At 42.3% G+C, this 24,730-nt stretch overlaps 1 protein-coding gene across 2 annotated transcripts in view; it reads right to left on the reverse strand.

Annotated features, from left to right (window-relative positions):
- Nucleotides 1-4,865: 4,865 nt before the first annotated feature.
- The window catches only part of MATCAP2 (microtubule associated tyrosine carboxypeptidase 2), a 28,893-nt gene continuing 9,028 nt past the window's right edge, over nucleotides 4,866-24,730 (reverse strand). The window contains exons 1-6 of one of the 2 annotated variants that reach the window (XM_054817711.1): nucleotides 16,490-16,605; nucleotides 15,426-15,569; nucleotides 13,510-13,642; nucleotides 11,980-12,285; nucleotides 11,358-11,455; nucleotides 4,866-6,944 (exon numbers count right to left, since the gene is read on the reverse strand). In XM_054817711.1, the coding sequence (XP_054673686.1) occupies nucleotides 6,783-6,944; nucleotides 11,358-11,455; nucleotides 11,980-12,285; nucleotides 13,510-13,642; nucleotides 15,426-15,557 (831 nt within the window). In that variant the 5' untranslated portion in view covers nucleotides 15,558-15,569; nucleotides 16,490-16,605 and the 3' untranslated portion in view covers nucleotides 4,866-6,782. Of the gene's footprint in view, nucleotides 6,945-11,357; nucleotides 11,456-11,979; nucleotides 12,286-13,509; nucleotides 13,643-15,425; nucleotides 15,570-16,489; nucleotides 16,606-24,730 lie in introns of those variants that run through there. The other variant, XM_054817710.1, reaches the window with a different exon arrangement.

Genomic DNA, 24,730 nt, shown 5'->3' on the forward strand with positions numbered 1-24,730 from the left:
TGCAGTGTTGTTGCACCAAGCAGTGCTGCAAACTGTCTGAAAAAAGGAGCTGCGATACAGGAGGAATAATTTGGAGAGCTGCTAAAAACCTCCGAGGAGGAAACACAACTAAATAACTGTCCTGGAAATGAACTTCCAAGAACCAGGTTGTGGCAGCAGTGGGTTGAATGAATCCCTGTGCAGCAGGGATGGAAGCTTGATCACACAAGGTAACCAGCCTTGCTCTTGGTACTCTTGAGCCCTTGCAGGAATCGGTGCTCAGCGTTCCTAGAAAAGGACAGAAAAGGGTCAGCCCAGGGGATTTCAAAGTTCTCCTAGACACTTAAATGCCTTCTTTTGAGAATGAGTTTATTTTGGTTTTAAAACTAGTGTCTTGAAGGAGGATGCTGGCCATGGGCAGGAGCCAGACGTGATGGGAAGCAGAGCTCCTGGGGCAGCAGCTGCTGTTCCCTGGGGACACTTGCAAGCACTTGGAAATTATGGGGAAATGTCCTATATTTAGGTTATGAGCTTTTCCTTAGCTGCAGGAAGCAAGGCAAAGCCACACAGGCGTTTCCTGGCCTTTGACTTTCCAGATTTCACACTTTCATACAGTTTCTAGATGGGGGAAAAAACTTCTTAGGAGGCTTGTGTTCATTTGTTTCTCCAAAGCAAAATGCAAAGTTCTCCCCTATGCAAGGAGTCACATTGACTGCAAAGCAGGGCTGTCTTGGGAAACGTAGCCTGCAGCAGCTTTTTTCATCCTCAGAAGAGATGCAACAGTGATTCCTTGTGAATCTTCTGCTCTCGGGGTGTGACAGAAGTGCCTTGCCAGCAGGCTGCACAGCTCTCGTGGTCACCACTCAGCAGTTCTGGGCTGTGTCCCACATCCCGCAGAGCAGGACGTGATCGCAATTGCAGATGGAGCCCTTGGCTGCTTTGCCCCAGCCTGTGCCGCTGCCTGGCTCCTCTTCTCCTTCACATGGGTTTGGGTTGGGTTTCTTCTCCCCCACCCCACAAACACTTTAGGAGATAATAAGGCTCAACAGCTTATAACTCTGGAGCCACATGCACATTCAAGCAGACCCTTTTCTCATCAGGTTATAACATAAGAAGAATTTTTGTTTGTTTGTTTTTTAGGTTTTTAAGTCTTAAGTCGTTTTTACCTCCATATCTGGAGGCTTAGAAATAAGCCTGTCCCACCGGGCTGGGGACCCGCCGTTGCTCCTTTCTGTCTGCAGCAGGTAGAGATGTATCAGGCAGGGCTCTGGGTCAGGGAGGTGTGACCAGAGCTATACCTGACCACGTGTTTCACTTCAGAACAGAAGGAAAAAGATTTCTTTTGTTCTTGGGACAGTTGAGGACCCATGAAGGAGCCTCAAAGAGTGTGGAGGCGGGGGGAGTGGAGGGGATGTGTGAGAGATTGCAAATGCATGGGGAGCCGGTGGATAGCAGGAGCATGCCAGCGGACTGGCAGGAACGGCGCGGGGGGTTCCCTGAAGTGATGCACATTTAGGATGGATGTAGCTGCAACATGGAGGGTCTTAATTAGGAGAAGGGTGGAGAAATGTCTGAGCAAGGTTGCTGGGAGCTGGTGGAGTGTGGGGCAGAGGGGAGCTGGGAAAGGAGGAAGGATGGAGAGGGGAGAGCAGATGGGCAACAGAATCACAGCTGGAGGCTTCTCTGCGTGGTCCTACGTGTCTGGTGACAAATCTTGCCCAAACCTGGAAAAGCTTCTTTTCTGAAAGTGGTAAAGGAAGATCAAAAATACAGGGGACCTCAGCTTTAAAATATTGCAATGGGGGAGAGGAAGAAGAAGAGGTAGACTCATAGATCATGTATGGATTTTTTTTGGTGGGTGGGAGTGACTTGACTTACTTTCTAGGCTCAGAGATGGATGATGTGGTAGTGAACGTATTCTTGATATAAAAAAGAAGGTGAAGGACTGGGATTAAATAAGCACGGCCTGAAGGATGACTGCTAGAGACCAGGACAAAATCCAAGCAGAAGAAATAAGCAAGTAAACTGGAGGAGACAGCCTGACCAGTCTCATTTGGGATGTAGCATGAGATGGAAATTGGGCCCTAATGTATATACCAGAGACCCTCCAAGTGCTGCTGGGACAGGGCCTGAACGTGAGCCCAGCTCTTATCAGAGTAGCTGTGCAGGGGGGCTGGCGTTGGCATGTGCCTTCTGTTCCTCCTCCAAAGCCCCACGGCATCGTACGTCTTTCCTGCTTCATGCGGTGGCCAGCGTGGTTGTAACTTCAGCCTTGGTTTCTTCGTTATCTAAAGAGCTGAAGTAATGCTGTAATTTGCCCTGCGTGTCCATAGACACTTCAGGAAAAGGAGTTTAAAGTGTCTCAGAGGTACTATGCAACTGGGGAAGATACAAAACATTTCAGCAGCACCATAAGAAATTAATTTAGACAGCTTTAATGGGAAGGGCATGGCTGTGCTTTGAAAGGTAATGCTGATGGCATCTTTCTATTATTGAATCAACGTAAATGAATGGGTTTAAAATTCAATATCCAGATTTTCCAGATCTAATCTAATATAGACTTCAGTTGTGAAAAGTCCATAATTACATTAGCTAAAATTGTTCAGTGAAGCCAAAATAGATTATCCCCTCTGTATATCAAAGATACACAATCTCATTTTAAACTGCATATTGAAAACTCAAATAACTCCTTAATTTGGTGCTAATATACTATGAAAATTAAGACAGTTTTAAATGAACACTTCCTTAAAAAAAACTGTTCTGGCTGTTTCTTTTTGCTTTTTTTTTGGCTTGGACAGCATCTCTCTCAACTTCTACCCTGACTCCGTACATGCTCAGATTTCCATCCCGGTTTCTAGCGTAAATGATTTCCAGCTTTCCCTCCTCACCACACAGGCAGGAGCATCACTGGGACCCTTGGTGCTCGAGTTGCTCCTGAACCTGTTTGCAGGGCGTTCATCTTCACAGTCCTTGCACTCGAGGGCTGGAAAAAGGATTTGGGAGTTGCAGTAGTCCTGTAACAAATGTGAAGTTTGTTCAGTACTGAATTATACCTGCCCAGCAAAGCTTGAGCGTTGTGTTTCATGCCACTGACACTGCAGAAGGGGGATCTGGGATGTACTGGGCAAGGGAGTAGAGTGGGGATTTGGGAGCCTGTGGAGTGGCGAGATTTTAGGCTGAGTTTCCTGAACTAGCTAGCAAGGGAGGGGGAATGTAATGCAATAATATTTAGCTGTCATGCAAGGCACATCAGCTAATAGCTTCTAAAGTGTTTCTATTAAAAAGAATGAACAACCCTTAAATGGTATCCGTACTTATACAGGAAGGATCTGAACCACAAGATGATAGGACTCCCTGGAGATAAGCAAGCAGGTTTTATAATGTGAGAAGGGACAAGGAGCCCTGAAATGAAGCAGCGGGGGAGGGGGGGGGGGGTGGATAAAGTGTTAAAGAAGAACATTTGGAGTTGCCATTTCCTGCATGGATGGTGCTGAGAAATGTATCACAGCCCTGTGACTCCAGCAATGCCTCGGGCTGTATCCTAGAAAAAGGGAGGGTGTATAATTTCCTTGTGAGCAGGCAGGCCTTCCGACAGAGCAGAGGGAGCTGTACCCAATGTACGACTTTCACCGACCCTTCATGACTCCAACCCCCAGCGATGTTTTTCAGAACTGTGCCAGAAAGCCATCTCTTCTGTGCACAGCTTGGGATGTCCAGCTAGCTGTAGAGCCAATGCCATCGGAAGAGAGTAACGCTCTCACGCAACACTGTGTAACACCAGTACTCTCATCTCTGTCATCCTTTACCTGTAAAAGTTGTATAAAATGCCCTTTGAAATGGGTCTGGTGAAACGGGGAGGCTTTGCCAATGTTGACCAGGTTTCTGTATAGGAATAACATAGAAGTAGCAAGATGGGGATACACAGCAAACAGCTGAACCAGGCTGCTAGGAAAGGCTGTCATCACATCATTGACATCATGAAACTGTGTAGTGACATGAACTCATGTGCACTGCTGTCCATATGTTTTATTACAGAACTTCGGTATCATGACTTAGTAACCAGCTTCTTCACATTGAGGAGAAAAAAAAAAAATCAGGAAAAATTTACAAATGCTACACTTCAAAATTTGAAACATTTTTACAAAGGAAGGACAGATCTGATGCTGAAAACAGAAGCCAACAGCTTCATCTATTGCTACATTACTACTTTGATACTGACCACTTCCAGATTCCAACGTTGCACAGGGCAAATCTTTTTCTAGACTAATGAAGAACAGAATGGCACCTACTGCTCTGGAGAAAACATGATGCAAGTCTTTGAGTAAAGCAAAAAGGCCTGTAGTAGCATTGAGGGCTACAGGGCAGTAAATGAGTCAACTGGCCGTTGGACGAAGGGCTGTAGGCATGGTATTTTGTGGCAAAGCAGGGCGACTAGCACAGCCTCCGGGTTTCAAGGACACATTACGTACATATGCTTAGATTATAAAACATTACTGCTGGGGGAGGGGGAAAAGCCCTTTGCTTATGTAGAAATCACTGGAGAAAGACAAGGAGTTCTCTCCTGTAAGAAAAAAAATCAGTTCAAAATTGTCCCTTTGATAAAGGACTGGCTCTTTCTCATACCCCTGGATCAGCGAAGTGAGCCAGATTCTTCCATGGTGAGGCACAACTGGTCTCTGCCTGATTTATTCCAAAGACAGCTTTCGACTGCAATCTTTGACTCGACTTCAGCCATGTGTGGCTTTCTTGCTGCTTCTGGTGAAGGAGCCAAAATCTGGAGTGTGTGGGAGCGTGACTGCAAATGGTTCCCATTAGGCTGCTGCAACACCACGTCTACTTGGTGCAATTCTAAAACAAAGTGATCAAACTAGACGGTCTGAAGGGGGGAAGGAGAGAAAAAGAGCTTTTATTTTAGCATACAGAGGCTGAAAGGCTTTCAGTTCGTCAACAATACTGACAATACAAAATTAAGGCTGCTGGGAGCAGTTCTTGGTCCCTGCCTTGAAAATAACCAAATTTAGTAAATTTATGCTTGTCGAGTGCATTTTCTTTTTTTGAAGCAGTCAGCCAGCCAGCTGCTGCAAACACACCTGCAATACTATCTAAAAGGCAGCTGCTTTTATGGGATTATTCAAAAACCTTCAAACCTTTTAGCCAACTGAGAGCTCTTCCTCACAGATCTTCCTATGGATCAGAAAACGCGTTCTCAAAACTTTGCTGTAATGGCTGGTAATGTCCTGGGTGTAAAATATGGTGGGAGGGTTATTCCATCTCTTTCATTAAAGAACAGGATAAGCAGGGAGGGAGGGATACAAGGCTCAGGTCCATGCAGATGTGGTGTGGAGGAAACCTTGGATCCATCTACTCGCCTTATCCAATGCCGGGCCAGTGGGCCAAGGCAGAAGGGGAATAAACTGCTGAAGCCCTGTCCAAGGCCCTCGCTTGTTCCTGCCCAGCTTCTCCTGCCACAGCTGCTTCCCAGGAGTTCAGAGGACTCTTGGTAAAATGCCATCTACTAAAACAAAACCCTTTGTCAGAATACTTACAGGTGCAAAACGCGATTCACCTCGATAATTCCCTAATAGTCTGGAATCAGAAAACCTAGTTTATGGAGTAAGTCCTCCTGTGTCATCTAAGCTATTTCTCATGTGCCTAGCCATTGCTGACAGTGTTTTCTCTTCTTGGTTCTGGATATAGCACCGGCAGTTAAAACAGAGGTAAGGTTGCTTCGGAGTGGTGCAGCACTTCTGTTGGAACACAGGAATAGGGCACTTGTGAGACTTCTTTTCCTCCCATTTACATTACAATGAGCTCTGCAAGCTCAAGCTTGCTGTGGCATGGAGGTACTGCTCAAAAAGTGACTTGACCTTCTGTAGGCTCAGGTGACCCAGAGAAGTGAGTGATGCCTGCTGTGCTGAATCACATCCCCATGTTCCTGAATTTATTTGAAACACGCTAAGTCATGAAATCACAGTTCTGCCTGATCCTTCTTCCAAAACACTGCCATGTTGAACTTCCTAGACATGCTATGCTTGCCCTCCAAGGAGGGAGACCCTTTCCAGAATTTAGCTTCCTGAAACGTGTATTATACAGATAAAGATGTGGAACAGTGTAACTTTTTGAGGGGATAAAGGGAATAACTTTGCTACCTGCTTACAGTCATTAAAACTGCAATACCTATCTTTTTTTTCTTTTTTTTTTTTTTAAATGCTAAGTCTCCCAGTAAAAAAAAAACCCAAACTTTTTATAGCATTACAGAGCTTTGATCGTATGGCACAAAGACCTGCTTCTGTGCACTGTGTTTTTTAGACTTTTTTTTTTTCATTGCAATGATGACCAAATGGGAAAGAGTTACACAGACAGTGATGTAGCATAATCTACAGCAGTTCTATTGCTATGAACTATGAAAGCTATGACCAAAGACAGGGCAAACACAAGTGAACTAAGGGGGGATTTCTCCTCTTTCTCCTTTCTTCCACCTCTAAACCTGGATGGGAAAAGGCAGTATCTTACAAAAGACAGCGTCAAGCATTATACCCAGCACATAAAACAGAGGAGATGATTGGACAGATCACTGCAAAGAAATTCCTAAGCCAGATTTTAAAAAATGCACAAACCCTGAAGAAAATAATCGTTATACAATCACAACGCAAAAGGAACATAAGGGACTTTTTCTTAATTCCACATATTCTGGCCACCGTTCCCTCCCTCCCCACCCCTCAGAAGTCCATTTTTGCAAGTTCTGGGAAGTCAAGTTCTACGTCCTCAGTTGCACAGAGTAAGTGAATGGTGGGCTGATATTCTTAATTTATGAGATCCTGGAGCTCCTTATCAGTCAGCTCATTGACTTCCATGATCTTTTCCAAGTGCTCCATATACCGGGCATGGTCTTGCAAAAAGTGCGGTACCCTCATGTTCTCAATCACAGCTAATCCTTTCAGGCGATCCACATCCTCATACGAGATCTGTAAGGAAGGACATGGGTTAATTTAGTGCTATAGCCCTGTTACTTCTCTGCTGTGGGTCTAAATTCTCTCTCGTAGATGAGAAAAGATTTCAGAGCAGGTGGATTTAAAAGCTTGTGAGAATCCTTTGAAAACATGAGTAACTGTGTGCCTCCGTGGAAGATGCAAAAAACCCCGTAATTTTAGCAAATGCCTCCATATTTCCTGATTCTGCTTTTGATTCAATCAGTGAACAGGTTCATAGGAACCTGAATGAGAATGACCTACAGCAGCTGCAGGAGTAGAGAGGGAAAGGATGGAGCACATGTGAGTCTTGGAGTCTCTTCTCAAAGAAGTGGAAAGATTGACAGGAGAATAGAAAAAAACACTGAGGAACAAGAAAGAGAGTGCAGGACAGGCACGGCACAGGAAGAAGGCATGGTGCCAGCTGACCTGAACTTTGATGTTTTCATTTTCACTAGCAAATGTGCTTATGCAAAGCTGAATTAAAATGCACCTCTAGTAACTAATTACAGCATGGGCAACCCTTAAGCATCCCAGGTTGTTTTTTTTTTCCCATTCAATAGATGTGACGCTCTCAAACTTTTTCCAGCTACTACAGGGCCAACTACTTTTTTTCTAATGAAAGCTGAGATTTTTCTCCATAGTCTTGATTCCGCGAGCTAGGACTTCAAGTCTTGAGCTCACAGTAGCTCATGGTGCTGTGAATGATGGTCCAGAAAGGGTGAATGCTTTGGCTGTGCAATAGCTACACCAGCTGCCCTGCAAGCACGAAACGGGACTCCTTGGGCAGCTATCCAGTGTGATGAAATTTATGTGGTTGCCGCTTTGTCTACAAGCTGTGCGTTCTGGGCACCCTACAGACAGAAGCATATGTACTGGCAAAACCCACAAGCCTGGCTGTGCTTACTAACTAGCACATCCTATTTCCTCACAGCAGGTTTGTGCCAGGTGGCTTGAGAGTAAAGCCTGCTCCTTCTGACCTTTTTACCCCATGTTTCTTCTAAGGAGCTGAGCACCGCGCAGTCAGGGTTCCCTGGAACCAGGCAGCCCTCTTAGCAGGTAATGGATTCTGTTCGGAAAAGATTAAAGTGAGCAGGAGCGATTCAGCTATGTGTAAGGGGCATGGAAGGGCGCTCTGGAAAGCTAGGACGGTGCAACGCAGATTGCTAAACCTGACCCACAGAGGCAGTCGGAGATAGGTGTGTGTCTCGCTGATGATAATGGGAACAAAGTCGGCAAAGAGAATGAATTTGCATCTAAGTACGCACGTGCGCTTTTCTAGCTGCCATGGCAAGATGCATCCTGATTAAAAAAATGAACATACACCCATGCCCAGGCTTACTCAAGTCACTAAGATACTGCTGTTTGAAGATGGTGTGGCACTACACCTGATTAACCTATTTAGAAGTAGATACAGAGGAGTATACAAAATCTCTATCTCCTCTCAGTCTGGAGACACAGCACCAAATGAGATTAAATACTGACCCTCCCTCCTGTCCCAACTTGAAATTCTACCTCTTTTCCTTCCAAACAAAGGAAAGAAAAAGGACCTTTTCCCCCTCATATTTATGTTCAGGGGTTTCTGTTACTGCTGCAACCAAGAAACAAGTATCTGTGATCCAAGGTATGGTTTGAATGGGATGTATTTCCCCAGTCTTTGCAATTGCTAAAAAAATGGTAAAAGTTGACATCCTGAGGAGATCAAAAACATAATCTCATCCTACTGTGGCAACAGGTTGTCTTCCTTATCACATGTAATTAAAATCATTGTATTAGGTAAAAAAGCCTGAGACTAAACCAGGCTTATTTAAGCTCTTTGTAATGTCTTCACATTCTTGGGAAACACAACAGTAGGTGACATTTTGCTGCTTTTGCTTTTTAAAACTCTGGTAGTTACGCTATACTGAAGTGCACCCAATATCTGCATTCTATTTCTCTTTTTAATTTTACTTGCGTGCAATTACTACATGAATGTTTTGCAGTGCTTCCCATATTCAATTCTTTCCTGCAAAGTTTTAAAACTGCTCCTTCTAAAAAGCATCTTTTCTCAGGCTTCAAGCTCTTTCCTTAGTCACTTCTAGGTATGCCGAACAGCTTGCATGTGTTCTGTTTCCATGCACCGCTCTCTTCTACACTGTAAGTAATGTCAGAAGCATCAGGAGGGCATGGCTGCCTCCATCAGCCAGATCTCCAGTGCTCAGATGAGAACAGAAGACACAGAAACTTCAGCATGGCTCTGTCTTAAATACATTCACATGAGAAAGCAGTGCTTGGATTTTATAACTACCTACTAGAGCACAGAAGCAATTTGTTGTCAGCAGTATAGTTGACTGCTTTTGTTTCCTATTATGTCCATACCTTTATTGTATTTGCAATGAAAATATGCCCAAGATAGGCATGCCGTGAAAGATGAGCTCACTTGTTGCAATACAACACTGAGAATCTTCAAAAGGCAATACAATTTTTCCCACTAAGTGCTGGGCTTCCCTATGTTTAAATCCTGTGCTGCTGCTTCTAACCTGGAAGACACACCAGCGCGAGCTTAATACTCCCCTTGGAACGACCTGATCCTCCTATGCCACCCTAAACAAACAAACAAATCACCCTTTAGAGTGATGATAAACTTGTAATAACCACAAGCCAGATGTCAATGCAAGTTTCATATTTCTCTACACTCACAGAAATTGTTTTTCCTGAGAGTATATGGAGATACTGGAGCAGGCCCAGTGAAGGGCCACTAAAACTACTAAGGGACCAGAGCATCTCTCTGAGAAAGGCTGAGAGAGCTGGGACTGTTCGGTCTGGAGAAGAGAAGGCTCAGGGGGATCTTACCAGTGTGTATAAACACCTGATGGGAAGGCATGAGGAATGACAAGGGAGTCAGGCTCTTCTCAGCAGTGCCCACTGGCAGGGCAAGAGGCAATGGGCACTAGTTAAAATGCACAAAATTCCGTCTGAACGCAAAACATTTTTGTACGGTGAGGGTGGTAAAACACTGGCACAGGCTGCCCAGAGAGGTCATGGAGTCTCCGTCAGTGGAGACATTCAAAGCCCAACTGGACATGGTCCTGGACAGCCTCCTCTAGCTGACCCTGCTTAAGCATGGGGGTTGCACTAGATGATCTTGAGAGGTCCCTGCAGACCTCAGCTGATCTGTGATGCTGACAGCAGGCACTGCTCTTATATGCAAATTTCCAGTTTGATTGCAGAAGATGTGTGCAGCAGAAACATTCAGAGTAGACACTAAAATCCCTTGATTTTAGAAGTTGTAAAGTCAAGCACTTATAAATGCTGCTAGAATTAAATTGCTTGTAGACCCTTAATGTGGATGCCTTGTGGATTACAGTAGAATCTGTAATTATATGAGGAATGACTTATTATGTTTTCGAAGTCACTCGACAATCCTGCAGACGCCCTGAAGACAGAAAAGCATAAAGCAGCACAGGAACAGTATGTGTTCAGTAGTTTAGCAGGCAGAAGCTGTGTGGAGTTAAGCAGGCTTAAAGCGAAAGGAAGTTTCAAAGAATAAAGTTGTAGAGACTTATTTCACAGTGCCGTTTTACTTTCAGAGCTTCCTACCTTGGTTCCGTTACCTAAATAGCTCTGCTCACTAATATGGATGTTTCTGACATTAGAGGCAAAACTTCTTAAATGTGGACCAAAACCCTCTATCATAATATGCCACTTCCCTTTATCACCCATTGATTGCCAACTAGGCAGAAATGTTGTTGGTATACCAGCTCTAAATGCAAGCATAACAACCTCAGTTTGCATCCTGGTTTATGTGAATATGAACCCAGCTTTATGAACTGTGGAAACTTAGCAATCCAAGGATTTGGTTCAGGAAGTGTGACAAAGTTTCTGCACTTCTTAGTATGATACTGAGAACAAACAAGCAATGACAGTTAGAATGGACATAAATATGTTCTGTGAATGTAGAAGTACCATGTTTTCTGGGGAAAAAAACCAGCCTGATTTTTGGAAAACATCAGTGAGAGAAATTTGAGATGAAAAACTCTTTGTGGTGGAAGTGGATGCATTAGCATCAAATAGTAGATTTTGTTTTCTGCTAGGACCACCACCAGACCACCACCTTATCTAGCACCTGTCCTGCTTGCCCAAGGCAGTCTGTTGTACTGCAAGTCAGGTAGTACCCTGTGAAAGGAGGGAAGGAAAGTCTGAGAAATATGACCATAAAATCTTGATCTGATAAGCAAGGAATGAGGACAAGCTGGTACAAACTTTTAGGACCTCAAAATATTTGTAACTTGCACTGTGTAACGCAAGGTGCTATACAGAACAGAGATTTCTAGATCAAAGTAAACCAGAGCATGGTGACTCATAGCTCTTTACAGGCAGGCTTGCTGAAATGACAAAACTGTACTCTTTGGTAAAAATGAGTCCACTCACCTTTCCAAGGGCTGTCAGAAGATGGAAATCAATGGACTCCCTGTATCTCAGGATTCGGAGGATGCCATCCAAGTACACCTGATCCTTATTGAAACAACCTAAAAGAAATCAAGATACATTGTACTCTCTCAGGGTTGGTTCCGGGCATATTCTCACAAGCCATTAAAAGCAGAACAATTTTATTTTTATAAACTAGAGATATATATATCCCAGGCCTTGAAAACCTTCTCAAAAACTAACCAGAAGGCTAACCTCACTAGCCAGAGAAAGAAATCAAACATAGAAGATGGTGTCTGTGAATATGCACAGCAATGTTACATCTCTTGTAATAAACAAGAAAGGAGGTCAAACTGTGAGTATGAACTTCTTCATGGTTTTGCAATTTACATTCCCACTTCCAACAAAAAAAAATCCATTACTGATTCAGTTTTAAAGTCGCACAGATGTGCATTTTCAGCCTTGTTTTCAATAGCATAAATCCTGCTGCCTCACTTCAGAAAGTGTGGAGTCCCATTTCTCCCTTTCACAAAGGTTTTACTGCGTGACATGCTGAAGGAGCTCTGTGCACGTTTTGAAAACCTCCCTGAAGTACAAAAATAGAGAAGACAAACAGGGAACCCACCTGGTTGTGACGTGTCAGTCCACCCTCTCTTGGCTCGTACGCAGTAATCCCACCTAGTATTGGGATCCTTGACAAATTTCCCCACATCCTGGAAAAGCTGACTGAAGGACATTTGGCTGGCTTGATACACCGTGTAGTAGAGCAGGGCAGCTCTCCAAAGAAAAGGGTCTTTGCGGAACAGGACACTGTGAATGCTCGCTAGCCCCTCTTCTGTAGGGTTGATTGGTTTTAACCCATGTTTTCTACGGCCATTCCAGTTGCACCAAGGCTGGCTGTTGTTGTTAAAACCCCGAAAATAATGAGTTCCTGAAAAGAAAGGAATATGGGATTTAGAACAGTAGCATCTAATGATTAGAAAAAATTATAAAATATGGAAGGAGATGCCCATTTCAGAACTCTGAACTGGTAGGACTGGGCACTGGGAAAAGTGCCAACTTTAGCCTTGTCTACAACAGAGAATTTTGTCAGAGGTAGATACATGGTGCAATTATTCACCTGCTGACTGCAAGTGGGACTCCTGAAAATGCCTAAGGAATACAAACGTCAGCAGGACTTGAGTTCCCAAATCCATGACAAGGAATTTTCAAAAGTGTCTTTCATGCTGAATGCCTCTAGCATAGGCTGGGCATCATAGTGAACAGAATGAAGGAGGATCAAAGTAAGGAGGCAGAAATGTTGCCTCTTGAAAGTGATTAAACAGACCTGCTGCAGCCTTGGAAGAGGCTATGGTCCCTCACAATGTGAGTGACAGTGGCTCAAGGCAATCACAGGGCTTATTCTTCAGTTGAAATTCAGGCACTAGCCAAGTTAATCAAGTTTTGATGTACTTAACTAAAACAGATTCACTGAAAAGTTTGTAGAAATTTTCAACGGGGCTGGGACAACCTTGTGTAATGCAAAATCAAGGCAATCCTTCACTGATTTAGGGGGCTGTGGGTAAAGCCTTCATACCTAAAGTATGCCTACATTTGCAAGCAGTGCAGCATAACAGAAGCAGATTTGTAAAGTAAAATGGCTGGTGCTGAGATTGACTGGTCACACTAATTTTGTTTCCCGTTTTATTACTTCAGACTAGCTCTAAGTTGCTCTCATGAGCAAAATGTTCCTGAGCAGTGACAGCATAGAAGGTATGCCCTGGAGCATAGCCTCTGGGCTAGCATCATCTGAAAGGATTACACTTTGTCTGCTCCAAGATTCCTCTGGCATGTGAATCTCAGTGCAGTAAGTGGGACTAGCTGGTAGACTTGCTTCAAAAAGCTCGCTCCTGATCTGATCAAAAATGATAATGTACGTGATCTCTAGGAATCCTCAAGCGGATTATCTTCCTTCTACTGCGTGGTGCACTGCTAAATAGGCTTCTCCATCCCAGAGAGGTTTCTCCTTCCCTTTACCACACCTTCAGCATATGTTCTTTAGACAAGGACATTCCCGCCTTCTGTGCATGTACAGTGCCTGGCCCATCATTGCAAAATGAGTAAGAAAGCATGCAAGTACTCCCCTTTGCCTGAAGAACTGATGTCATGCTCGTACCAATTTCATGTCTCAGCATCCCTTCCAGCCAGTGCTCTCGTGCAGTGGAGATATTGATAGTGAGAGTGGGGCGGCCATTCACCACTGTCATTGAGGCTCGAGAAAGCAGGTCCTCCGTGAGATGGACCACAATCTGAAGATGAGAGAGTTCAGGTAGCAAAGAGCTCTCTTCTCGCTCTCGTTCCTGCTTCTTCCCTTGGCTCTTCCAGTATTGACTAGTTATATATAGATATTTAACTGTCTGAAACTTTTTTAGTTGCAATTCTAAAGCCACATGAATGAGAGGGGGAAGCACTGTGTACTTTGTTTCCTGATACATGATGCAGACTTGAAATATTATTAAAATACTGGCATTGTTTTGCTTTGATACAGGAATGTAGTTTCTGTTTTCCTGTTTTCTCTTGGAAAATTGGTAATCAAAACAAAAACTGCCAGAGAAGGAAATTAATGCATATTGATATATTTTGTTATTTGAGTTTAAAAAGACTTTTTAAACAAGTGACTGGGAGGGAGAAGGGAAACTCTCTTTGTTACAGATTAAGCACCTTTCCCTCTTCATGAAATGTCTAAAGAAACTCCCCACAGTACTGCTCAGAAGAGTACAAGGGAGACTACGTACAAGAGACATTTTTTACTATCAAAGTTAACAAAAAAGGACCCAGGGATCAAAGGCATTAACATGACTGTACCATAAAACTCCTATTTAAGATGCAGGAAAGATAGGTAAATCCTAAAGCATTTAAAGCATGGGTACCACATAGCTTTATTAACACCTCTTCAATTGGAGAGTATTTTCATAGTATCTTAAACCATACTAAGCATGATGCATTAACTGTATTTTTGCAGAAAAGTAGAATATTTCATTAAGAAGGACATGGGATGTTCAGTGAGGCTGTAGGATCCTGCTTCTATGAAGACAAAGACGAAAATGATTGCAAAGAAAGATAAAAGCACAGCAAAACCAAAAATCTAATTTTTTCCTGCTTGCTCTAAACTGTAGTTTTATAACCTCACTCTTAGAAACACAGGTAAAGTCTGGTATTGGTGTCAAATTGTAGTCTCCCAAAAACGTGTGATGAGTTTGCCAGTTTCTCCTAATAATATTATGTTTACTAATTAAACCTACTTTCTGGGAAACTAATTTTTGTCTATTGATCTCCCATTCCAGACTCTTCTTGCTCGCTGCCAGTGATCCCAGCCAAGTCTCGGACTGTGGCAGCTGGTGTTTTCATTTGGAATAATTCTTTATAATAATAATTCTCTTTTTATACATTCAATTTCACCTGACTCTTCCAAGCAATTCAGTGTAACTCAGTCAAAGTGGACTTTTAAAATCCTGAATATAGGAAATATGTTTTTTGCACAGGACTCTAAAAAATTTCATGGTTAAAGTCAGGAAAAACCAGCACTCAAACCAACTCAACAAGCCAACCTCTTTCAGACATTTTTATTCACTTATGTCACTTTCATTTGTGGTCCTGCTTATAAATCAGTCTCTTGGGCTGCTGCTTATTTTTCTTGGCTTTTTCTTAACTCTCTTTGGTGTAAATAATTTGATACAAGAGAACGGATGGCAGAACTGATGAATAAATGGAAATGTGCTAGTCTCCAAGTAGCTGAAAAAAGGAGGGAAGGAAGGGTGTCGTTCTTGGGTACTCCCAAATGAGGTGAATTTAAGAACGAGCATATGTGAATCAGGAAACAGACTCAAAGAGATGGCTGAAGCATTCACGAGGAATTTGCATCATTTCAATTGTTCAAAAATTAGAACAGGCACAGCCATGAGAAAAATATGATGTAAGGAATATTCTTGTAAATATGGAGGAAAGGCCTCCCAAATGGTGTCTTGGGGCAATCCACGTGTAATTTCTAAGATCTACATAAATACTTCTTCCCTGATCCAGTGTATCACTTACCTCACCGAGACAGCCTTCTTTCACCATGTATTTCCTGACGTGATTCCAGATGCGACTTTTGGTCAGCAAGCTGCCTCCAGTGGCCTGTTCAAATTTTTCATAGCTTCCGTATTTCTGCAGCGTCCGTTCCATAATGTTAATGGACTATAAAACATGAAAGCATAGCAACAGTAAGACCCTGTAGTCATTAGATACAGGCTGACATAGTCTGTAATCAATTTATATCATCGTCAGACATATGTTAATGCCAAAGTATTGAAAAAAGATTCTGATCAACTCAGTTTGGATCCACATACATCAGCATGACACAGATGATTATCAGTCTAGTGAAGTATCATCCATTTACTCTTTAATTTTGGGAATGTTGTACAACTGCCTTGTAAATCAGACATAACAGGTCACAAGGACATTTGCAGTTTAAGTTGTCAGCATGTTTCTTTTTATGGTTCTCCAAAGAATTTTACAAAAGCAACTATCACTGTAATCTTGCTCATTTCCACCTGGTGTATTGTGTCCACCTCTGGGGACCCCAACATAAGAAGGACATGGACCTGTTGGATCAAGTTCAGAGGAGGGCCACAAAGATTATCAGAGGGCTGGAGCACCTCTCCTATGAAGACAGGCTGAGAGAGTTGGGGTTGTTCAGCCTGGAGAAAAGGCGGCTCCGGGGAGATCTAATTGCGGCTTACCAGTACCTGAAGGGGCCTACAGGAAAGATGGAGAGGGACTGTTTATGAGGGAGTGTAGTGACAGGACAAGGGGTAATGGCTTTAAGCTGAAGGAGGGTTGATTTAGATTAAATATGAGGAAAAGATTCTTCGCTGTGAGGGTGGTGAGGCACTGGAACAGGTTGCCCAGAGAGGCTGTGGATGCCCCATCCCTGGAAGTGTTCAAGGCCGGGTTGGATGGGGCTTTGGGCAACGTGGTCTAGTGGAGGGTGTCCCTGCCCGCAGCAGGGGGGTTGGAACTAGTTGATCTTTAACATCGCTTCCAACCCAAACCATTGTATGATTCTATGCATTCTGAAAGTCCTGTAGCTCTTTGATAAGAGAAATATCAATTACCTGAATACCTGCACTGAATGTTTGGTATTTCTTTGTCTGCCTCTAATACTTGTTATTAAATTTGAAGGGCCTCCTGGTCAGATCTGTATTTCTTTTTCAAGAATGCAGAAAGCAGCATAATTTACTACCTAAGTACAGAGGAAAAAAAAATGTTAGCTTATAGAAGGCTGTTGTTTTGGGGGGTTACACAATCTGGAAGCCAAGAATCTGCCTTCACTGTTGTGATCTCTATTCCTGCTGCACCTGAGTCTTCACAGTAAGGTTTTATTTACATGGGAGAAGAGGGCATATACTGCAAAGCATTAATAGCAAATCAGAAAATGAGGCATAAACAGAAATCTGTTGCAAACATCACCCTTTGGTTATTCTGAGAGCTGTATCACCACCTCTTCAGGGACAGCCCAGCAGTACTGCAATAAGGTCCTCAAGCAACTTCTCCAAAAAGCCAGCACGCGCAGCCTCAGGAGAACGACTCTGGTAGAAACAGGCTCACCATAAATCCACGCAGTGTTGTTACACGAACCCTATCTCCTCTCACTGCCTCCCGCATGGCCAAAAATCCCTAGCCACCACGCTAACTCCAGCAGTAGTTTCAGCCTGGACAGGGACTTGGACCGGACCCACTGGGGGCCTGGTGACACGTGGCTGGTTCCCAGGATCTGGCCCCTTGGGGCAGCTGTGCCCCAGCACTTGCTGAAGCTAGCACGAGTGAGAAGCTGACGTTATAAAAAAAGGCACCAACGAGGAACGCATTATCTTTTCAAGTTTCCTTTTTAAGATCAGGCGCCAAGATGTCTGAAGACAGGTATCGTAAAGAAGAGGAATGAGGTGCCACCCCCCAAGCCACCACAAACAATTTGGCTTAGCCTCTCCCTGTTACAGCACCGCAACGAGCGCGCGCGGCAGCACAGCTCCATCTCGTGTGTTATGCAGCCTCCCTCGGCACCCGAACGGGTAACTCCCAGGAGGACCAACAGGCACCTTACAGACCTTTGGCTCGGTTGTTTGCAGAGAAAATAAATCCTACTGCTCCTAAAGACAAAAGGCGATGGGACTGCTGCTGTGAAAACTGTGACGTCCTTCTGCAGCTTAAAAACAAATCATGTTTTTTCGAGATGAATGCATCAAAAACCAAGGATGCACCCTCATCTGGTGCAAACTGGGTAGCTCTGGCATCATTTCGTCTACCCACTACTGTACGTATTTAACAGAGGTTCAGTGCTGTTATTTTTACAGTTAGTCCCATTAACCTAGTGCACAGAAATATGAGTAAGGACAACTACATATCTCTACTGGAGACCTATGAGGCAAATGGGATTTTAGTTCCCAGTAACTTCCCTATATATTAGGTCTTGTACAAATGCATAGGTGTGTCAGGGCGTAAAAGATTATAAAAAGAGAATAGAAGTCTTTCTATGTCAGTAAATAATATTTTTTTTCTTGTGAACAGTCGAGTCTTAACATCGCTTGTCATTTAAAAATTACCTCAGATAAATGAAGCAAGGTTAGTGTCTAAGTTCTAAAAGAAGGAATATATGAATCCTTCAGCAAGGCCTAATGTTTCTGGAGGATAATGACAATTGGTTCTAGCAAAAATTAGGATCAAGGGCTAGATGTAAAGAACAAATCAGAGCAAAATCTAGTTCTTGTATATTTTCCCAAACGATTTTTTTTTCCTTTTTTAAAAAATTATATATGAATTTTTAACTTCTTAAAACATTGGCTGTTTTATAAGTTTTTCAGTGTCTGCAAATTCTGAGGCATTTCCCCGCCTTACACAAAATCCTTGGTTAAAGAAGCAACCCAAAAATTCCTGACCCTGTCCCAGGAAGTTTATTCTCAGCCTGCAGCCTGAGTAATTTATGATAACCATTCTTCAGTTTCCTTTGCAAAGTGCCAGATCCCTAAGATACTTATGTTACCTACTAGTTGTTTGGTGTATCTGGTTTCTCTGAACAATTAATTAACTTTCTTTGCTCACTCTGAAAGAAGTTGTCTCTGAATTAATTTTCTGGCATGAAATGTGTCTTCACAACTTGTTGATATTAAATTTCAATTAAGTCTATTAGATTAAACACACTAAGTACCCACTTAAATTCTTGGACGCTTAAGCTCCTTTGAATGTGCATCAGTGATTTCCATTCCTAAAAAGACTTGCTGCCCAGCAGCATCACATTTTGTCTCCTGAACCTCATCCTTTTCTCCTCATCTCCTCCCATGGCCAGTTCTATCTCTCAGTAATAAATTCTGGAAAAAAATCATTACAATTAATGGTATTCTATAAAAATCACAGTGAGATGAAAAATTAAGATACAACAGGGCTTGCCAGAGAACCACAATCCCTGGAGCAGCTATGCCAAGCGGTGTCCCCCAAACTCTCACTTTCTGAGACAGGTCTGGCTATGTTCAAATGTATGGTTGTACAGAATGGCAATTCCCCTCAAAAGTTTTCAATAATGTGATTTAAAACACAGTAGATTCTGTGGGGTTTACATTCTCTGAAAGATATTTACTGCAGGAACTGATGCAGGGATGGATGTTATTTTCAAAAGCCACCAGGATTTGGTCCTTTCCTTTTTAAGGGTTTTAAAGGCATCTTTCAAAAAGTATCCAGCATTCAGGCTACATCTCTCTACTAGTAAATCAAACAAGACTAGGATATTGGCTCACATGTTGGAAGGGATCCATCCACTGAGTTGAATGGTTGGTAGGCCCCCAGGCACGGTGTTGCCTTAGGTGAACCAGCATTCCTCTCTCAGGCAACACTTGGCCATAGCCAAAGGATCATGCGGCTGTTGGGTTCCCAATGGAAGTGGGAACAAGGCCACTACATTGTGAGGCATATCCTGCCTCTCAGCAAACCAAACATCAGGTCCAGTTCAGTTTTGTGTCAAACAATGAAATGTTTGATAATGTGATGGCAAAGCTTTTGGATGGAGAAGAACAGGCGAGTGAGAGTCATAGGCTGAAGGAAGCCAACGAAGGTAGCAAAAGATAAGAAGCAGGCTTGAAGCATACCAAAGATACTTTACATACATTTCAAAAAGTGTAGGACAAATCTAGAGTGCTGATCAAAGTCGAGCAGGGTGGATGAGAGCAGATTTGATGAAGCAGAGGACTGCCAAAACCATTTGAGAGCAAGGGAGCAGTTTCTTCTCAACATGAAATCTCCTAAAAATAAGGGTGTTTGAGAAGGGTATGTAAACTTTATTAACTAGTTCTCTTGTTTTGACACTGTTTATAAAGATGTTACTACTATGAGATGCAGCTTTACATAGGTAGGTTTGGTGGTGTTATCCCAGAGGACTCTCCTACCTTAGTCAGAGTGCAGGTATTTTCTAAAACCACCTCATCACAACAAACAGTGAGAAAACGAGCACTGAACGTGCATTAAACTTCCTGCTTGGCCGTCTGTAACAGCAAACTCCCTGGAGCGGAGACCTATGCGTGCCAAGGGAAGCAGCATGAGTTTGGCAGTCAGAAGGCCCAAGTTCTAGCTCCTCTTGCCTGCCTGAAGGCCCTCTCCTGAATTCCTGGGCTGTTTAAGGCTTTTCCTAAAATGCTGTGAGACACTTGAATCACCAGCACAATATGAACAGCAGGTTCTCGGAGATACCTCCCCCTGAAGAAGCACAGACCCACTCTAGCCTCTCCCACCTCATCATGGTGCATGGTTGCAGCTCCAAGGGGAAGGGTGGGATAGTGAAAGGTGCCTCCTCTAATTTATGTGCCACCCTGAGTAACATATACCCTGGTTGTTCAGCCACCTCCAAATAGCTGTTGCAAGTTTGAACCCATGCATATTGGGAAAGTCATTCAGCTTAAGCCTCCTCATTGCTGAACACATATTCTCTCGGTTAGGAAATTACTAAGACGAGTGCTCACCCCTGTCACCTCCTCCCTTGACCCTGTCTCAAGCAAAACAGAATGAGTCCTGATAATTCTTTCCAAGTGAACAGCTGTGACTCTGCAAGTCACACACACACATTGCGCCAGTGTACAAATCTCTGGGGAGTGGCAGATGGGCCCTGTCCCCAGTGATGCTACTGGGTTTGACACCTCTTGCAACAACCACCACAGCTGGTGGTGGCTCCTGAGGGAAAAAGATTTGGGATTTGTCTGGATCCCAGTCACTGCATGTGACACGGAGCCCCTCACCTGGGGTTCTGCACCTGGCTCTGATGTGAAATGACTCAAAGTCAGGCGTTGCAAGAACTTGCTGGGAAAGGGCAAAATCCAGACCAGCATGCCAGCTCTTGCCTATTCCAGCGTCCAACTCTGAGCTTATTTTCCAGCCTCTGGGCCAGCAGAAGGCAAGGTACTGATATTGCCACAGTTCCTAAGGCAAAACTGTAAGCTCTGCAGCAACAGGTAAAAAAATGGAAGAAAAGATCTATGTGGCTGCACCAGGTTACTGGCTAGACGTAGTAATTCCTGTTCATTATTACCTAAAAGGCCTGGTTTAATCCCTCTTGTCACTACCAAAGAGTGCCAAAAGAAGGAGCGGTTCCACGACAAGTCCCCCTGCACAGCAAACCCTGCTGATGCTCAAGAAAGTAATGACACAGAAGCACTAACAAGAGCAAGACAAGGCTCTGTTTAATTGACAGGTTTAGGTTTTGGTGGTGGTGGCTTTTTTAAACAAATTATTTACTGCCAAGTAGGTCTCAGAATCCCACGTCACCCATGTGCAGCAACACAGCTTAGTTACTTGAGCATTATTTTAGATACGTGTACTGATAAGACACGCTCATGAATTGTTTCAGGGCAACCAAATTAGAAAATGGGCTCAGTGACCTAGGAGTCAGCCCCCAGCATTCAGTCAGCTCATCCTACGTTCAGAAGCAGCTCTGCTACAAAAGGGTTGCAGTTTCTGTTGAGATTTGTGAGACAGACAAGGCTTGCAGGCACCATGGCTCTCCTCTCTGCATAGCTTATTTGCTGAGGGAAAAAACTTCCCAGCTGCATCCTTAGGTAATGCTAAGTGGTACCAGATGGAACTTGTTAGTCTACTCAACAGTCATAAAATGGTGGCTGCCCGCCTTTTTGAGTCAAGTAGAAAGAAGGGAGAGAGGTAAGAGCAGATTTTTGAGGCTAGTCTGCTTAGGCTGTAGTATTTTGAGTTTTATTCAGTGTTTACAGTGGATTTTCTTTTGCATGCTTGCTCTTGGTATGACAAAGAGCATGTTTAAGTAATGTAGAGGTGATAGAAATATTTTTAATGAAAAACTTTTCAAATGGTTTATAAGGAATGAAAAATTAATTTGGTTTTTGGTTTTTTTTTTTTTTTTCTGTGAGACTGTGACCTGAAATAAACCTATGCTCCTACTGAGGTATCACCAGAAGTGATCTAGAGTCTCTTCTAGTGGAAGAGAAAAGTTTGTGTAGGACCTTGAGAACTTATGCTGCTTTGAAGGTCTGATATCTTTTGTGTTCTATATTAACACACTTTATCTATAAATATTAGTTTAGGAGGGAATTTGTTATTGGTGGAGAATGAGGTGTTTTACAATTAAGTGCTCTTGACAGCCAGTGACATGTTATTGAATCTTCAACATGCTTAAGCTGCGACATCACCTGGACATTGCAAAGGATTATTCAGTGTTGAATGTCATGTTGTTTAGCCTTCCAGCTCCACCTAACTATTTTTCCAACATCTGATAAACTTGCTAATTGTAGACTACTTGTATTACTTACTTAAAAGGTATGTAATGCAAACACTTCCAATGTGGCATGATTGATTTATTTATTAACTCAAAACTGCTATATTTTTATGAGCACAAGGGAAAAGGATGTGCAACTCTTTCACAGGTGGCATTACTCATTCAACAAAAAGACTTTTTTTAAAATAGATTTCCTGTCTTCATGTACAATTCAAAGAAACAGGTCTTAACACACAGGTTACTTGAACTTGCAACCTCCATGCTGACTTTGGTTCAGCAAATTGCAACCGTTAAGTCATCTGCTCTGCAAACACAGGGGATGATTACTCCTAGATAAGTATTGCCACCTCTAGCATCTGTGCAAAAACAACAAACACACACTTTAAGTGTTAAGAAAGCTTAACAATGAAGGACAAGTAGTTTGAGCCAGAAGGAGTGCTAATAAGAAAACTTTCATAGCACTTTCAACACACAGTTGCTGCACTGACCTTGAAGCACAGCAAGAAGAAAATTAATTTCTGTAATATTAGATATGTCAATGTGAAAAGCTGCAAGTCTGCATACTATTTTTGATTCTCAAGTTCTCTTCCCTAAAAGCACATATTGTGTGACTCATGAAATAACCTTTTTATGAAGAAAACAAGATAAAGTAGAAAGAAACAGAGTATGAGAAGAGAGACATTTAAAATATTATTTTCAAATTTATTAATAATTTAAAAATGTTTACTCTATGTCTGTGAAAAGTCAATCAATACAAGTGTTCAGCTGTGCCTAAGGCTTAAAATCTTTAATCTGACTAGACACCTGGGGGTGAAGCAGGTGCTCACAAGCCTGTGTATTCCCCATTGCAGCGTTGCTGTGTGAATGGTTTGCAAATCCATAGTGTTCTTTGCCTTCAAAAAAAAAAAAAAAGGGCAGGGTGCGATTCATCTTTCAGATATGTTGCAGTAATGCTATATTAACCAATGCCACAGACATGCACAAAAGTAGAAAGGGCAATAAGAAAACACAGTCTGTTTTAATGTCCTAGCAGGCTGTGCATAGCTGTGGGTAAAAATATTTTTGAAATGATTAAAAATCCTCTAATATTCTGAAATGTTGGGTTTTGAGCTCATTTCATTTGAAGTATCCTAAAAGCTCCCTATAAAATTGGAGAGTTCTGTCAGTAAAAAGCTGGTTTTACAGAGAGATTAGTCACAGAAGACCAAGAAAAAGTGTAAGTTGCTGTAAGCACCTTCTATAGAACAAAATAGAAATCATTCCATTTCTGTTCACAGAAAGCAAAGCTTCCTAAAATAAGTACAGCGGCAAATGAAAGCCAAAAATGTTTCAAAAGACAAAACTGAATTTATCCTTGTTGCAGGAAAAAGGATGACTACATGCCGTTGTGTTTTTACTGCCAGCCCCAACTCTTGACACTGTGAGTACTTTTTTTGCAACTGAAGTCATCTTTCCTGAACTTAACACTTCCTATGAGATACCTATGTGTTTCTTCTGACAAGTAAAATCTGCACTGGAAAAAAAAAATAGCACTGAGGAAAAGCAAATGCTCATATAATACTTTCTGATTAAAACTTTGATTAATGCTGCTTCTTCTGGATAGCAAATTTGCATGAAATGAAATTCAAATTTATGTGGAGATGAAAATTCTAAAGCTAGCTGTAGTCAAAAAAAGAGAGAGTGCCACCTGCTGGTCTTGAAGCTGGGTGAAAGCTGGTTTTGGCCGCTTATATGAAGTGCAAGATATTGTTCAGTATTTTTAGGAGCTGAACTTGGAAGAGATGCTTTTCTTGCTAAGAAATTCTGTAACAAACTAAATCTTATGAAACAATTTACATCCTTCTTGGTAAGTTTCAGAAATATCATACTTCATTGAATATTAAATCCTTCAATGTTTTTTATTAAGTTGTTATAAAGCCTTTATTTTCCCATGCTTTGTGTGTAAAGGGAAAAAGGTAGAGTTACAAACTGGAATAATATTGAGAAATAAATCATTATTAAAATATTCATTATTTAGGTGTGGGGTTTTTTACTACAAGAAGAGTAAATCAATGACAGGCCTGCTCCATAAAATCAGCATGCATAAAATAATTTTTAAGGCTCTGCTACCTCATACTAAAAGGGATAATTTGTATTAAATTCAGTCTGGCAAATTAGTTATTGATGATTTGCTGTAATCTATGATTAATGTTGCTAATATTGCTATAAAAATCAAAGGAAAACTTGTTAAAAAGCTCTAGTCAAGGAGTAGTTTTATTTGGTGTCAGTGTGATTTAGCTGGTTGTTTAGAAGTATGGAAGCTGATTTCAAGAACAGAACAGCTGTTACCTGTTCTCATAAAGAAAAAAGTCTTAATGAAATCCCAGCTACTGAGGTTTTAAAATATTAAGATACTTTTAATGTGAAAATGCAGACCAAGCCTTACAATACAATGACTTAATGGGTAATAAAACCTCTGTGTGTTCTTGATTTGAAGGGAAAAAAAAAAAAAGTCAGACTCTTCTCAAGTCAAGGGTCAGTTATTAGAATCCATGGTACTTTAATTCATGTATCCTTTTCATCAGAAATTTTGAGGAGT

The sequence above is a fragment of the Grus americana genome, chromosome 2 (genome assembly GCF_028858705.1).
Source record: "Grus americana isolate bGruAme1 chromosome 2, bGruAme1.mat, whole genome shotgun sequence".
NCBI lineage: Eukaryota > Metazoa > Chordata > Aves > Gruiformes > Gruidae > Grus > Grus americana.